Here is a 14174-nt window from a genome sequence, read left to right on the forward strand (position 1 = left end):
TAGTCCGAAGCGCTTCTCCTAGAATAGTGACCATATCCGGTCGACTCTAGGTGAGACTTGAAAACCGTGGCCTGGTCACATGAGTCCCGATTTCAATGGGTAAGAGCTGATGGCGGGGTTCGAGTGTGGTGCTGACCCCATGTTGCCATGGACCCAGGCTGTCAACATGGCACTGTGCAAGCTGGTAGAGGCTCCATAATGGCGTGGGCTGTGTTTACATGGAATGGTTGGGGTCGTCTGGTCCCACTAAACCGACCATTGACAATAAATGTTTATGTTCGGCTGTGTGGAGACCATTTGCAGCCATTCATGTATTTCATATTCCCAAAGAACGATCTCATGTCACCAGGTCACAATGGTTCGCATTTGGTTTGAAGAACATTCTGGATATTTCGAGCGATTTATCTGGCCACCCAGACCGTCCGATATAATTCTCATCGAAAATTTATGGGACGTATTTGAGAGATCAATTTATGTACAGCATCCTACACAAGCAACATTTTCGTAAATATGGCTCAATATTTCTGCAGGGGACTTACAGCAGCTTGTTGGGAGCATGCCACATTGAGTCCACGCCACGTCTTGATGTTGCACTACGTCGGGCAAAAGGAGGTCCTACACACCTGTTTAGGTGGCACCTCATCACCTTTGTCTCATAAATGTGTGTAGACAAGTATGCAAAGTGCGTTGCGAATAGAGGCAACAATAATGAAGTAATAAATTAAAATGGCATGTCTGATGTTGAAGTTTTATCGTATCAACAACGGAAATGTAGTAAGTGATAAATTTTTCCCTTTTATCATTTTGTGGGAGAAAAGAAAATTTTGGCACCGTCTGATTAGAAGGAATAATCGGACACATTTTGAGACATCGCGTAATAACGAATTAATATTGGAGTAAAGCGCGCGAGGTAAAAATCGTATAGCGAGACTAAGAGATGAATACAGTAATCATATTCAGATGGCTGTAAGTTGCCGTTGTCATTTGCAGATGAAGAGACTTGCTCAGGATGAAGTATCATGGAGAACTGCATCAAATCATTCTTCAGAATGTATACCACAACAACAAATAAGTTTTGTGGGGGGCATCAGCGAGAAACAGTTTAATAAAGATAGGAAATTAGGTGTAAAGTTTGTTGTAAGTCTCCAAGTGCTCTCATTCACAAATATTGTATGAATAAAGTCAGCAATTTAAATTTTTAAATTCCTTCTGTTATCACGCGAAATATTGAAAATCAAATTTTTGTTGCCGCCAGCAGCCGCTAGATAGGTAGGCGGAAACTAATACCTGGTTTCGGGTTTGAGTTCCGAGATAGTCGCTTAGTAATACAAATAACAGGAACTCTTAACTGAAAACCTGATAAATACATGTTCTCGGTAATTGGAAGTGTTATAAACAAATTGTACCAATTAAGCGTTACGCGTTATTGGTTCAACATTTATTTTCTTCATTGCGAACTGCTCCAAAGTTGCAACGATAAATTGTGGAAATGAAACTACAGGAAGATAGATTGAATGTAAGCCATCTGTCTCGTAGGTGATACATTACCTGTGATTTAATTGTCCTCCATTACGGTGATACTATCAAAACTAAGCCTAAAGTATCTGATGGATTTAGCTGAGGAAAAGAGCTCTACATTGTTGAAGACGTGTATTCATCAACATTAATTTCAAACGTTTCATTAATTATTAATGCAGTGTAGTTCGAACAGTCTGTGATAAACGAACTGATAATTGTCGATTTTGAGGAGAAACATCGTTATGATGCGAGAAGGGACTGCTAAATATCGAGCGAAATTTTACCTGGCGGTTCCTTTACTAGACTTCCTCCTCGAGCCTTGCATGGTATTCCTATCAGGAGTATTAAATAGCAACAGTAATCTAGGATGTTCGTGAAGGATGGAATTAAGCTACGCATGTTTTATTATTTATTTTTATTCACAATTTGACATCAATTTGAACAGAAATATACGTTTCACGAATATCGTTGGGTATAAAATATTATCTTCAAAGATAGGAACAATATTAGCGTATTTAAATATTTTCAGAGGTTTCTCTTTCAAACTTAATACACTCATGATAGATGTTATTTTCACTGGAAAATTATTAAATAGACATTCAAAAATTTCTTCACACCAATTACATAATAACATACACTTTAAAAAACATTTGTAATCTATATCAATGAGATTAAAGCAGACGGTAGCTGCACTTAAAAAAATTATCACAGTTTCAATTAACCTGTGTATATTCGTATATCATTGGTCACACATAATTTACCAGCAGGATCACATAGAACTCTTCAGCAGTAGTTTATGACTGAGAATTAGACAATGCCGTGTGAAAGACGTAAAAATGTTAGTAATTAAACCAGTGAGTGAATTTCAGGTAATACTGTCACATACAAATATCAGTTACTATGTCGAGGCAGTAATTCTGTAAGTAACAAAGTAAAAGCTATATGTAACAAAAGACGCAAATGCCCAAAAGCTCATTCCCAGGACCGATAGAAGAAAATATAGTGTTTTTACGTCGAGGGCTAACGTTTTGTTAAGAAAACTCTTCAAGAGATTTTCGATTTCATTAAATGCAGTTATCGTAAGTTATATTGTACCATTCAAGTTTCTTGATTTTTCTCTTGTGCCTGTGAGGTCTGTGACAACTTATCAGTGACAAGACAAATTGTGGTGGTTTGTGTAATGGTTTTTTAATCATGATTATTTGTTTTACACCTTCGTGTCAGGATCAGTAGAATAGCGACTTCGTCTACTCGACACCTGTAAGAATAATTTCAACTTGTTCCGTAGTTTGATGGAAGAGAGTCTCTGTCTCTCCAATAAAAATAATACAGTTGCTAAATAACTGTAAATTTCTACAGGTAGGATTTTTATTTGTTTCTTTATATCGTAATACGACTGCAAATAATAATACACGCCCATAAATCACCGCTGTGTTTGAAGCATAATAACCGTATTTACAAAAATAGCACAAAAACGTATTGCTTGATACACTTATTTCTGGTTGTACTCAAACTATGGCACCAGAAGCATGCTCCCACAACAGACGTACAAATAACTGAAAATCAGTGGAGTTAAGAACTAACGTTATTAGTCTGGGGAAACGTTGCACTCATCTACACTTTCACTGTTGAGTGACTAACTGACAAGAACATTTGAATTATTTTTGTCCTAACACTTATAAGGAGACAGTTTTCGTTGAGATATGTGAATCAAGACAACGGTTTGGCATTTTGAATGCATTGTGTTATGCGTCAATATATTTAAATATACCAAAAATTCTGTACATACATCAAACATTGTGAGATTCAACTGTGCTTCTCTGTGATACTGAAACTACGAGTTTCAAATCAAAATGACATTTCTCCAGTGTAATATAGTTTTATTATGTAGCTACAGCAACTTCTAACCTATAAATTTAATGACAAAATAAAATAAAAGCTTGTAACGACAAATACAGTCACGCAATTAAAATTTATTGGTACAGACCTGGATACTGACGATAACCTCGCGCAAACCAAAAAAAGACAGTTATACAGATGACAGCGTGAAGAAGTTTTTAATTTAGTTATTCCTCAAGAAAGAGCAAACATTCTATCACAGTTGTTGCTGTAGTAAGTTGGTCATCAAGTAAGGGCAGCGAAAGCAATTGCGAGCAAATATGCAGTAGCCACCAAAGCAACAACATGTAGAAAACTGAACCTTGTCCGATATTTTCGTCATTATTGTAGAAAAGTCAGCAGCACACCGGCTGCATAAGGAAAATTATTTGAACGTTTAGCATATCACTTTTTTGTTGCTAGACCGACGAAACTTACAACATAGAAGTCTTCTACACAATAAAACAAAAATCTTGACAAATATACGGTAATTGGCCGTTAACATGCTGGCAGCGTCATGTAGGTACTGAATTAGATGGCATTCTTATTGCCAGAAGTAGGATTGAAAACGTTTTGTCAGGAACTGTTCACTTACGGGAATTAACTGTATACAATTTCTGAGCTTATCAGTCCAGTGACAATGGTTCACGAGAATACAGTGTCTCATTGATCGAGAACCATTAAAGCAGTGGAAATGCTTTGATGACAATATCCACGTACTCGCTAGATACTTAGAGCTTCGTTCTTCTGTTGTGGTGCCTCATTTGTTTTGACATGTAGAACAAGAGGAAAGACAAGTAGTGTTCTATGGAAGAAAATGTACATTTATCATGACTGTTGTTCTTACCGTTCCAATGCAGAACGAGTTTTATTCCTGCGCTTTGCGAGACGGACCTATGGAATTTGTGAACCTAAGTCCCAGTTAACACTGTCGATTATATGAGCGGCGTTTCGAGGTGCCGCAACATCAAGTCAGAAAATATTCTTGATTGTGGAACGCAACAAAACACGTCAACGGCTGGAAGACAGCCTACTCGGAGAATGAATAGTAGCAGGTGAAACCGGAAGTGTATTCATAGCCGGCAGGCGTACAAAAATTATCTGCGGTGACGTAAACATAAAAAGAATGTTTATCACGTTACTAAATTCAACCAAGTTTCAAAATATTCCGATGTTGTTCACAGATTATTTCCTAGGATTAATGGTGCACGTAAATGCGCCGGTTTGTCACTTTGAAATAGTTTCGTTATATTGGCTGTAAAGTCTTGATCTGGGAAAAGGAGTCTCCGAGAAAGAGTACAACAGATACTTTTCCTCTTCAAGACATTCTTAGTGTAAGAAGTCTACTTCAGTATCGAGTACACCATGAACTTTGCAAGTTTCATATGAAACATATACTGGGTAGCATGTCCATTGGTTCTGATTGAATGCGTTGGAACATGTGAAGTTAATGATGAAAAATTTTCGACCATAAATTTAATGTAGAGATGTTTTGTTTACAAGGCAATGGGAGGGTTATATTAATGTTCGACTTCTGGAGGTTAAGTTTGCATTTAAAGCCGTCTACATGGGCACAGTTTCAGGTGCACATATTTCGTAGCGCTGTAACTCTTCCAGTCTTCTTGTTAACTCCGGCGGTTGAACGAGCACTGCGGAAGTAATCATCCAGTAGCACTGGATGATCCGAGGCCTCCGCGTGCTTCGAGCGGCGTGCTTCAAGCGGCTTGCGTCACGTGCTCTCGGTGTCACGATGGCGTGCCGGACACACACAGCAGCAGCGCCGCTGCCAGCACGGCGGCGGCCAGAGCAACTAGCGCGGCTGGTGGCCGGGGAACCCCCGCCGCTGAGTGCAGCGAGCTGGCGGCCACGGCGAGGCAGCGGCGCAGTGCCGCGCGCTCCAGCTTGGTCGCCGAGCAGAAGTGCGCATGAGCGCACGCCGAGTCGCACCACGCGCCGCCGCCGCCGGCGCCAGTGTATCTCACTGATGCCGCCCTGTCGTACCTGCGAAACGGCTTCACTATAAAGCGGCCCCGAGACGGACAAGAATACTGCACAGCAGTACTGTGCAAAAATACTGACGATCGCCTTACACTGCTCAATAATTTCTTCAATTACACTGTCAATAATATTGTGCAATAGTACTGTGGTTCGAGGTGTTGGACGATAAATCAGCTGTTGGTGTGATAATTGCTCCACTTTATTGTCAGTACTTGGAAAAGGTGGACCAAAAATCGTGTCAAGGAGCGAAACTTGTCAGAACTGGGGTTGACGGAAACTGTTGTAAGTTTTGTGCATACACGGCCCAACATTTCAACATTATATAAGTCTGCAGTCTTTCGTGGCCATTGTCACTGATGTTGAACTCCTCTGGGTTGTTAGGCTGCGTTATATTTCTTCAAAGAGTCGGCATTTCGACCCCTCTGCTGGAATCTTTTTCAAGATCTGGTGGTGTCGCCTTTTCTTGTAAAGAAGACTTTCCTGTGCTTGTACTGGAGAAGTTGGATTAGTGGACAAAGAATGTAAGACGTCGTGGTCTCCTGACCTTCATTGCTTACATATTCCGCTCTCACAGTCATATTCCACACATCAAGACGCTTCATTCGACCCTAAACTCGATGAGGTAAAGTCAATGTTGTATGAATTCATGTAAACGGTACGCAAATAACTAATAAATCGCAAGTGCGCACTGTGGTTGAAATACTCGAGGCTGGCGTACTCACATACATTCCAGACATGACGGTCACAAAAGCTTTTAGTTCGGGAGAGGCAACCGCACGCCAGGAGCCCGGTCCCAACCCACATACGTCGGCCGGTGACCGCCCGTAGAGCAGACACCGTTTGCCCGAGGGAAAGGACGACCCCGAGTTCAGCTTAAAAGCAAATTCCGCTACATTGTGTGGGAGTGATCAGCCTACAAATTCTTTACACAGAGCACACAGTTGCAGAGATTTTCACAGGGAGACACCAAACGCCAAACGTCGATACTACAGATCTCGGGACTGGTCGCCTTAAATGAAACGTCATTTTCCCGTTTTAGAAGAGCAACGCTGATTGGCAAACGATATTTCTGACGCCTTGAGCTGAAAGAACAATGGAAGCCCACGTCTGGCGTGGAGAGGGGCATTCCAATATCGCTCTTGGAGCGAGGACACGTAACGAGAGCGTGCGCACTCGTACGTGTACTCAAAGAGCGAGGAACAAGACTCTCCTCTGTACTTCACTGGGAGAGCACCTTTGTCGAGAGCGAATCGACGTGCGACTCTATGAGTCCTTGCGATTAAGCACTGTTCACTGTGTGCGGTGCGGACGGACAGAGTTATAGTTAAACGCCTGAGAGCGAATTTTGAGTGGCATCGCGGTAGACTGGTTGTCTGACTGGTGTACCATGCCAATAGTTAGACTAGGGGTGAATAGGAGTCCTTGACTTCATCAAGGCGTAGGGAGAGTTTGATTGGCGAAGGTCAGTCGAGATAGAACGAGAGTTATCATATTTGTCAGCAGCGAGTGGCGCAGACAGCAGTCATCGCAGCTTACGGTATTGTGCACTACAGCCCTTGCGAGACCCATATTTCCTCCACAACAGTACACTTCACTGCATTTCACATGCCACAGCCTCGACCTTACCTAGCAACATTCTAACGGATAATTATTCAAGTTTAGTAGGTGCGGCTCTCTTAAACTTTGTACAGAAATTTTATTAGCGAATCCTATCCTTGAGAGGTAACTTCACATTCCGAAAAGAATGTGTTCAGTTCATGACAAAAAGTGCGATTGTGATTTCTCAGAATTTTTGCAAAATAAATAATAATTTTCGTTAATTTCATGTTTTTCTTACACTAACTAGCACTACTCCAATTCCCAAGTATCCCACTAGTTATGTAAGAAATTTTGTGAATTTTTGTGTCATTTCCTTACAGCGGACGACTCCAGAAGATATTTATTGCTGAAAGTATCTCAGGCATTTCTCTTTAGAACGCTAGGAGTGTCTTTCCGACTTCTGTAGTAGTGTGGGGGTGGAAACTGCATCTTGCAGGAGCCACAGGGAGAAGAGTACATCTCACATTAATCTATTGCACAGAATGACAGAATAGCAATCCCACACGTTCATCACAAGAAACTTGGGCTGACATTGGAGTGTGCCATCGTCACTGGATAATTAGTGAAGTTTGTGCATGCTAAGGTCGAAGAAGGGGGTTATTGGCTTCAACTACTGTGGCTACCATTGATTGGTCAACGTCTTTGGTTAGAAAGGAATTTTTCCTGCACTTATGTTGGAAAAGAATTCCTAGTTAAAATTCCCCCTGCTGCTACTGGTGGGCCCACATCATTGGCCAGAAGCGAAACCGGCAGAGCACGAGAGAGGAAATTTTCATCAACCTATAACTGTCCGTAGAGGTGGCTTCCAGGGCATTGTTTGTATTGCTCGTTCACAGCAGCCACGATGCTGGAAACCTACAGCCGTCCTCTCGATTGAAGATACAAGCTTTCTTAGAAATTTCAATCGTTTCTCGGACTTTTCTTCTGCAAATGTTGGTTTCCTTAGCCAGTTCACGAACGTCATTGAAATCAGTGTCAAGGCCCCAATTCTCGTGATGTTCCTCTGCCGCTGATTTTATGCATAGATTTGCGTGTGGCGTTTGAGTTCCTTAATACGAACAACGCCCTGTAAGCCTCCTCCGCAGACTGTAATATTTTGGATGAACATTCACCCTCTCATGCTCTGTCCGTTTCGCTTCTAGCCAATGATATTGGGCCTACCAATAGCAGCAGGAGGAATATTAACCAATAACTCTTCTCCAGCAAAAGAGCGAGAAAAATCCCTCTCTAACCAGCGACACTGGCCCATCAATGGCACCCACAGGCCTTTTAGCCAATAAACCCCTTCTTCGGCACTAGTGCAGGGACACTTCTCTTAATATCCTGTGATGATGGCCCACCAGTGTAAGCCCAAGGCATTTTACCCAGTAATCCAACTTCTCCAGTACAAGCACCATGACAGTGCCTAATCTGCTGTAAACACCACAAGATCCTGAGGAAGACCCCATCAGAGGGGTCGAAATGTCGGCTGCCTGAAGAAATATGACGCGACCTAACAACCCAGAGGATTTTAATTTCATTTGACGCATTACTGGAAATGGTTCTCCCCATACATTGCCGTTAGCTTTACACATACTGTAGGAAAAGCTTAACCCAAATGCTGTCTTTAATGCAATTTATTTACCCACTGGTTTCAGTCCAGGAGCATGTTCACAGTGCTGTATAAAAACAGAACAAACATTGCAGTAAAATACAGTGAACAACAGGACCTGCAAGACAAAAATATTACGAAAACAACATTCATATGGTACTCACGTCAAATATGCATTTTTATAACCAGCATTACATATCGTACATTTTTCGAAAACCCCAGATACATAACTGAAGTAAAGCAGAAGAATTCTGAACACAATAATTGAAATGTAGGCCTTAATCACTACGAAGGAAGACATTAAACCGGCTTAAAGTACTTAAAAACAGAAACACATGTAATCACAATATCATGGTGAAGCATCATGGAGTACAAAGATAACACAAGGATGGAACATAATTGAAGACAACAAAGATTAAAAGGTCAAAACGTAAAACATATGTACATAAAATACTTAAAATACTATAGAGCATCTTACGTAAAATACATAAAATAGTAAATTAAGTCAGTCTTTCTTTCAACTCTAAAACTAAGCACAATTGTTTTAACATTATAGAAACTGTGTAACACATTCATAATTATGGCTACAATCAGGCACAATATGTCACCACACCATACGGTAAGCTGAAAACACGTAAAAGAAGAAAAAATATTGATATAGCTAACATCAGCTATCAACCTCAGAACCAACGAAGTATCCAGGTTCTCGCCATCCCCCCATCCCCTTCCAACCATCAGATAATTTACTGTGGATGCATGTATACCACATATGCTCATATCAAAAAACAAAATAATAGAACGAGAGACAGTGTTACACCAATTATCTATAAGGGGCGACCAAAAAGTATTAATTTGTGGAAGTTGCTGCAGCGTATATTCAATTTAGTGCGGCTGCGATGCATAATTATGCAAGGGTTTAGTATAGCATTCGGACTTTCCGGAATCGTGGACTATAGCGAAGTTACCACAAAATGCGTCCAAACGGGACCAGTGTGCTGTTATTCTTTTCTTGGCTGCTGAAGGGCAAATAGCGATAGATATCCATCAGAGAATGAAGAATGTGTATGGGGCATAATGTCTGCCGAAAACTACCACTGTGAAATGGTGCACGTACTTTTGTGCTACTGGTGATTCGACACAATTCGCTGGTTGATCCTGTGCGGCAGGCAGTTATGGACTTCTTCACGTAGTGGGACGTAGTGTTTTACCAAATGAGTATTTTCAGCGCATCAACTGGATAGTTGCCTCAAAGCTCACAGCGATTTTGCCTGATTTGCATACCGATTCTGAGCTGCACTGCCTTCTTATGGAAACTTTTTGATTGCCTCTTATATTACAGTACTAATCCTTGTTTTCGGAAATTCTTACAAGGACTTGAAATTTAAAGGTTGGTGTCACCTTATAGTATCTAAGACATAGTTACAGTCATGCAGTAATGCTCGTTTTATGTTTCAGTAATGTATACACAAAGATATATATCTATTGAGTGTATGCTTTCATTCATAACTTGGCATTAATTAAACTTTTTAACGACGTCTTCCTTCGTGGACCTTCACTATCTTTTCTGAACAATAAGGCTAGAATAAAATATTCATAACACCAGTCATGTTTCATAAACAGTCTGAGATACCGAAACGAGCTTTCTGGCAAATAATAGTGGACAAACAGGAGAGTATTTTGCCATATTTTCAATATACAAAACTTCAGTATCTATTGTATTATTCAACACATTACAACTTTTTCCACTCAAACAGTGTAATATTTAATGGTTATCGATAGCTGGTAAACGGTATCTGTTGTGGGGTTTGCAACGACGTTAATTTTTATACCAAGGATGTGCTTTCTCGTAAGCTATTGACCTGACTTGTCAACAGTATCTCAACTAATATATAACTGTTTCAGGATTCTGTTAGAACTGCGTCTGCACTAGTATGTTAGTGACGCAACATTGTGTAAACACTGCTGTACTTTAGCAAACATAGCAACTTTTAATAATGCAATCAGAAAACTTAAGGTTTTTAGTCGAACTTCGCTACTGATGACATTTGTCTAAAGAAGAAAGTAAGAAAGCTAGGACAATTACATCATTCCATTTGTTGCAATTACGTAGGAATCATGTAATCCAGTTTGTTTATATTAATTAACAGGTAGTAGTGAAACTCACCAAAGGATTCTCTTTCCACACCTCAATGGTCTGAGAAATATGAAAAAATTAGCACCAAATAGCACACCACCGTTTCAATTCTATGAGTGAGGGACTAAACTTATTTACCTCAGACATCTTACAGTTCATCAAAGATACGGATCATCTATTTCAAAACAATTTTGAAAGCTGTCAGAGTGACCACAGCTTCAAAGATATAACATATATTGTCTCTACGGGAACTCCTATTCCAGAGCCAAAAAGGAGAATAGTTCTACACATAACAGCGGGTATAATTCCATTTATGAGCTGTTAGACCGTATGATTAGCATATCAAAAGATATTTGAGGTGAAGCAGCTGAATTATTTTTTTCTGAAATGTTCTAATTTTTCTCAGAGCACTGATAGCTAGAACAAAAGTGCTTTGGTACATTTTAGTACCAACTGCTCATTATTTCAAACACACCAGCTTACAGAAATCCTTTAAAAATGCAACAAAAGAAACGATTTACTGTAATCTGACTTGTTAACCGTCTTTAATGTTCAGGAAAGTGTCATCAGTGGCGAATTTTGAGTAAAATAGTTGAAATGTTAAAATCTACTTCTTAGTGCAAAAATACAGAGGAGTTTACACAATGTCACCTTAGTAACATGTGTGCAGATGCATCTGCGACAGAATCATGAAACAATCGTTTTCTAAGTGAGAGACATCCCCGGTCAAAAAGCAAACATGTAAAGTCTTCGCTTATGTTGTAGGAAAACCCACAGCAATTCCCGTTAGAGCAGTTATAAATGACCATTAAAAATGACATTGTTTCACTGAAAAATCGGTAGTGTGTTAAATAACGCAGCAGATAATGAAGTTTTGCATATTACCCATAGAACAAAATACTCACCTGTTTGTATGCTATCACTTCCCAAAAACTCGTTACAATATCCCAAATCATATATGAAATATGAGTGATGTTATGAATCCTTCTGGCACTATTGCTGGAAGTGCGATGGCAGAAGACTGAACTAAATAAAATGAGCTTTATCGAGGGTGGTGACAGATGAGAGCTGCTTCCAAATATGAAGTGAAATTCAGTATGTTACCTAAATTTCATACTCACCAATAGGTAATGCAGCCTGGTGCTAATGCAAAATCATTTGTCCTTGAATGTTTTCGAATTTGGCACAGTGTCTCAGTTAAACGCAAAACGTGGCATTGACTTCATCGTTAACGAAATGATGGGCACTTCACCACGCAGCTGGCATATAACGCCATAGCAAAACTTTTTTAACAACCACTTTGTTTAAAATCGTTCGAAAGAAATTGCAGAATGTGCACCCTCATTCTAACAACGCAGCACATTGCCAACCGACACTTCGGAAGTGAGTAGAAAATGTCGTGTACATTCTGCTCGCAGGTAGATACGGGTCCATTACAGTTGTCACTGTCACCAGGTGGCCATTGTGTGATGCCGCAGTAGGTAAGACGCTGGTAGTGGCACATGCTGTGCAGGAAATCCACTTCCTTTCTGTGAACACTGTTTTTGCAGTGATAAATATGTAAAAATTTCCTGGCAGTTTAAAACTGTGTGCCGGACCGAGACGCAAACTCGGGACCTTTGCCTTTCTCGGGAAAGTGCAAGGCAAAGGTCCCGAGTTCGAGTCTCCGTCCTGCACACAGTTTTAATCTGCCAGGAAGTTTCATATCAGCGCACACTCCGCTGCAGAGTGAAAATCTCATTCTGGATAAATATGTAGTTACGCCCTGAAGATGTCATTCCAACACGACCAAAATGTCGGACATTTTAGTATTTTAGCGTTTTACTGTTTTATATGCTGATGTTTGACTGGAATACTCTGTTTCAAATTCTGAAGGTGGCAGGGGTAAAATACAGGGAGCGAAAGGCTATTTACAATTTGTACAGAAAGCAGATGGCAGTTATAAGAGTCGAGGGACATGAAAGGGAAGCAGTGGTTGGGAAGGGAGTGAGACAGGGTTGTAGCCTCTCCCCGATGGTATTCAATCTGTATACGGAGCAAGCAGTAAAGGAAACAAAAGAAAAATTTGGAGTAGGTATTAAAATCCATGGAGAAGAAATAAAAACTTTGAAGTTCGCCGATGACATTGTAATTCTGTCAGAGGCAGCAAAGGACTTGCAAGAGCAGTTGAACGGAATGGACAGTGTCATGAAAGGAGGATATAAGATGAACATCAACAAAAGCAAAACGAGGATAATGGAATGTATTCGAATTCAGTCGGGTGATGCTGAGGGAATTAGATTAGGAAATGAGACACTTAAAGTAGTAAAGGAGTTTCGCTATTTGGGGAGCAAAATAACTGATGATGGTCGAAGTGGAGAGGATATAAAATGTAGACTGGCAATGGCAAGGAAAGCGTTTCTGAAGAAGAGAAATTTGTTAACATCCAGTATTGATTTAAGTGTCAGGAAGTCATTTCTGAAAGTATTTGTATGGAGCGTAGCCATGTATGGAAGTGAAACGTGGACGATAACTAGTTTGGACAAGAAGAGAATGGAAGCTTTCGAAATGTGGTGCTACAGAAGAATGCTGAAGATTAGATGGGTAGATCACATAACTAATAAGGAAGTATTGAATAGGATTGGGGAGAAGAGAAGTTTGTGGCACAACTTAACTAGAAGAAGGGATAGGTTGGTAGGAAATGTTCTAAGGCATCAAGGGATCACCAATCTAGTATTGGAGGGCAGCGTGGAGGGTAAAAATCGTAGAGGGAGACCAAGAGATGAATACACTAAACAGATTCAGAAGGATGTAGGTTGCAGTAGGTACTGGGAGATGAAGAAGCTTGTACAGGATAGAGTAGCATGGAGAGCTGCATCAAACCAATCTCAGGATTGAAGACCACAACAACAACAACATGATGATTTGCGCTTGGATCTATTTAAATGGCGTTTTTAAAGCGTTTGAAAACTACCAAGATATTTGTTGTGAATGTTCGATGTTGTTTGCTGACTTTTTTAACTTAGGAACTCGTATTAGCCGGCCGCGGTGGTCTCGCGGTTCTAGGCGCGCAGTCCGGAACCGTGCGACTGCTACGGTCGCAGGTTCGAATCCTGCCTCGGGCATGGATGTGTGTGATGTCCTTAGGTTAGTTAGGTTTAAGTAGTTCTAAGTCCTAGGGGACTGCTGACCACAGCAGTTGAGTCCCATAGTGCTCAGAGCCATTTGAACCATTTTTGAACTCGTATTGTCAGCAGTGGATTGACAAATTGAGTATACAAAATCTGTTAGAAAGTATCCAGACACACTGACTAGCAGGCTGTCCAGCATTTGCTGTGTGCACTCGTAAGCATACATAGCTCCACTGGACACCATGGTGAGTTGGTACACAGGAAGTTCTTACACCAAGACAATGGTTCTTAAAATGGACCTGTCCACTCAGAGATTCATATAGGCTCTGTTCACCCTTCATTTATA

The 14174-nt window shown here is 40.6% G+C and overlaps 1 protein-coding gene across 1 annotated transcript in view; it reads right to left on the bottom strand.

Moving 5' to 3' along the window:
- Nucleotides 1-2077: 2077 nt before the first annotated feature.
- Nucleotides 2078-14174, bottom strand: part of LOC126459342 (acid sphingomyelinase-like phosphodiesterase 3a) — a 586475-nt gene continuing 574378 nt past the window's right edge. Inside the window, exon 10 of the mRNA XM_050095854.1 lies at nucleotides 2078-5397. Within this exon, the coding sequence (XP_049951811.1) occupies nucleotides 5142-5397 (256 nt within the window). The 3' untranslated portion in view covers nucleotides 2078-5141. The remainder of the gene's footprint in view (nucleotides 5398-14174) is intronic.

The sequence above is a fragment of the Schistocerca serialis genome, chromosome 1, assembly GCF_023864345.2.
Source record: "Schistocerca serialis cubense isolate TAMUIC-IGC-003099 chromosome 1, iqSchSeri2.2, whole genome shotgun sequence".
In the NCBI taxonomy this organism is placed as follows: domain Eukaryota; kingdom Metazoa; phylum Arthropoda; class Insecta; order Orthoptera; family Acrididae; genus Schistocerca; species Schistocerca serialis.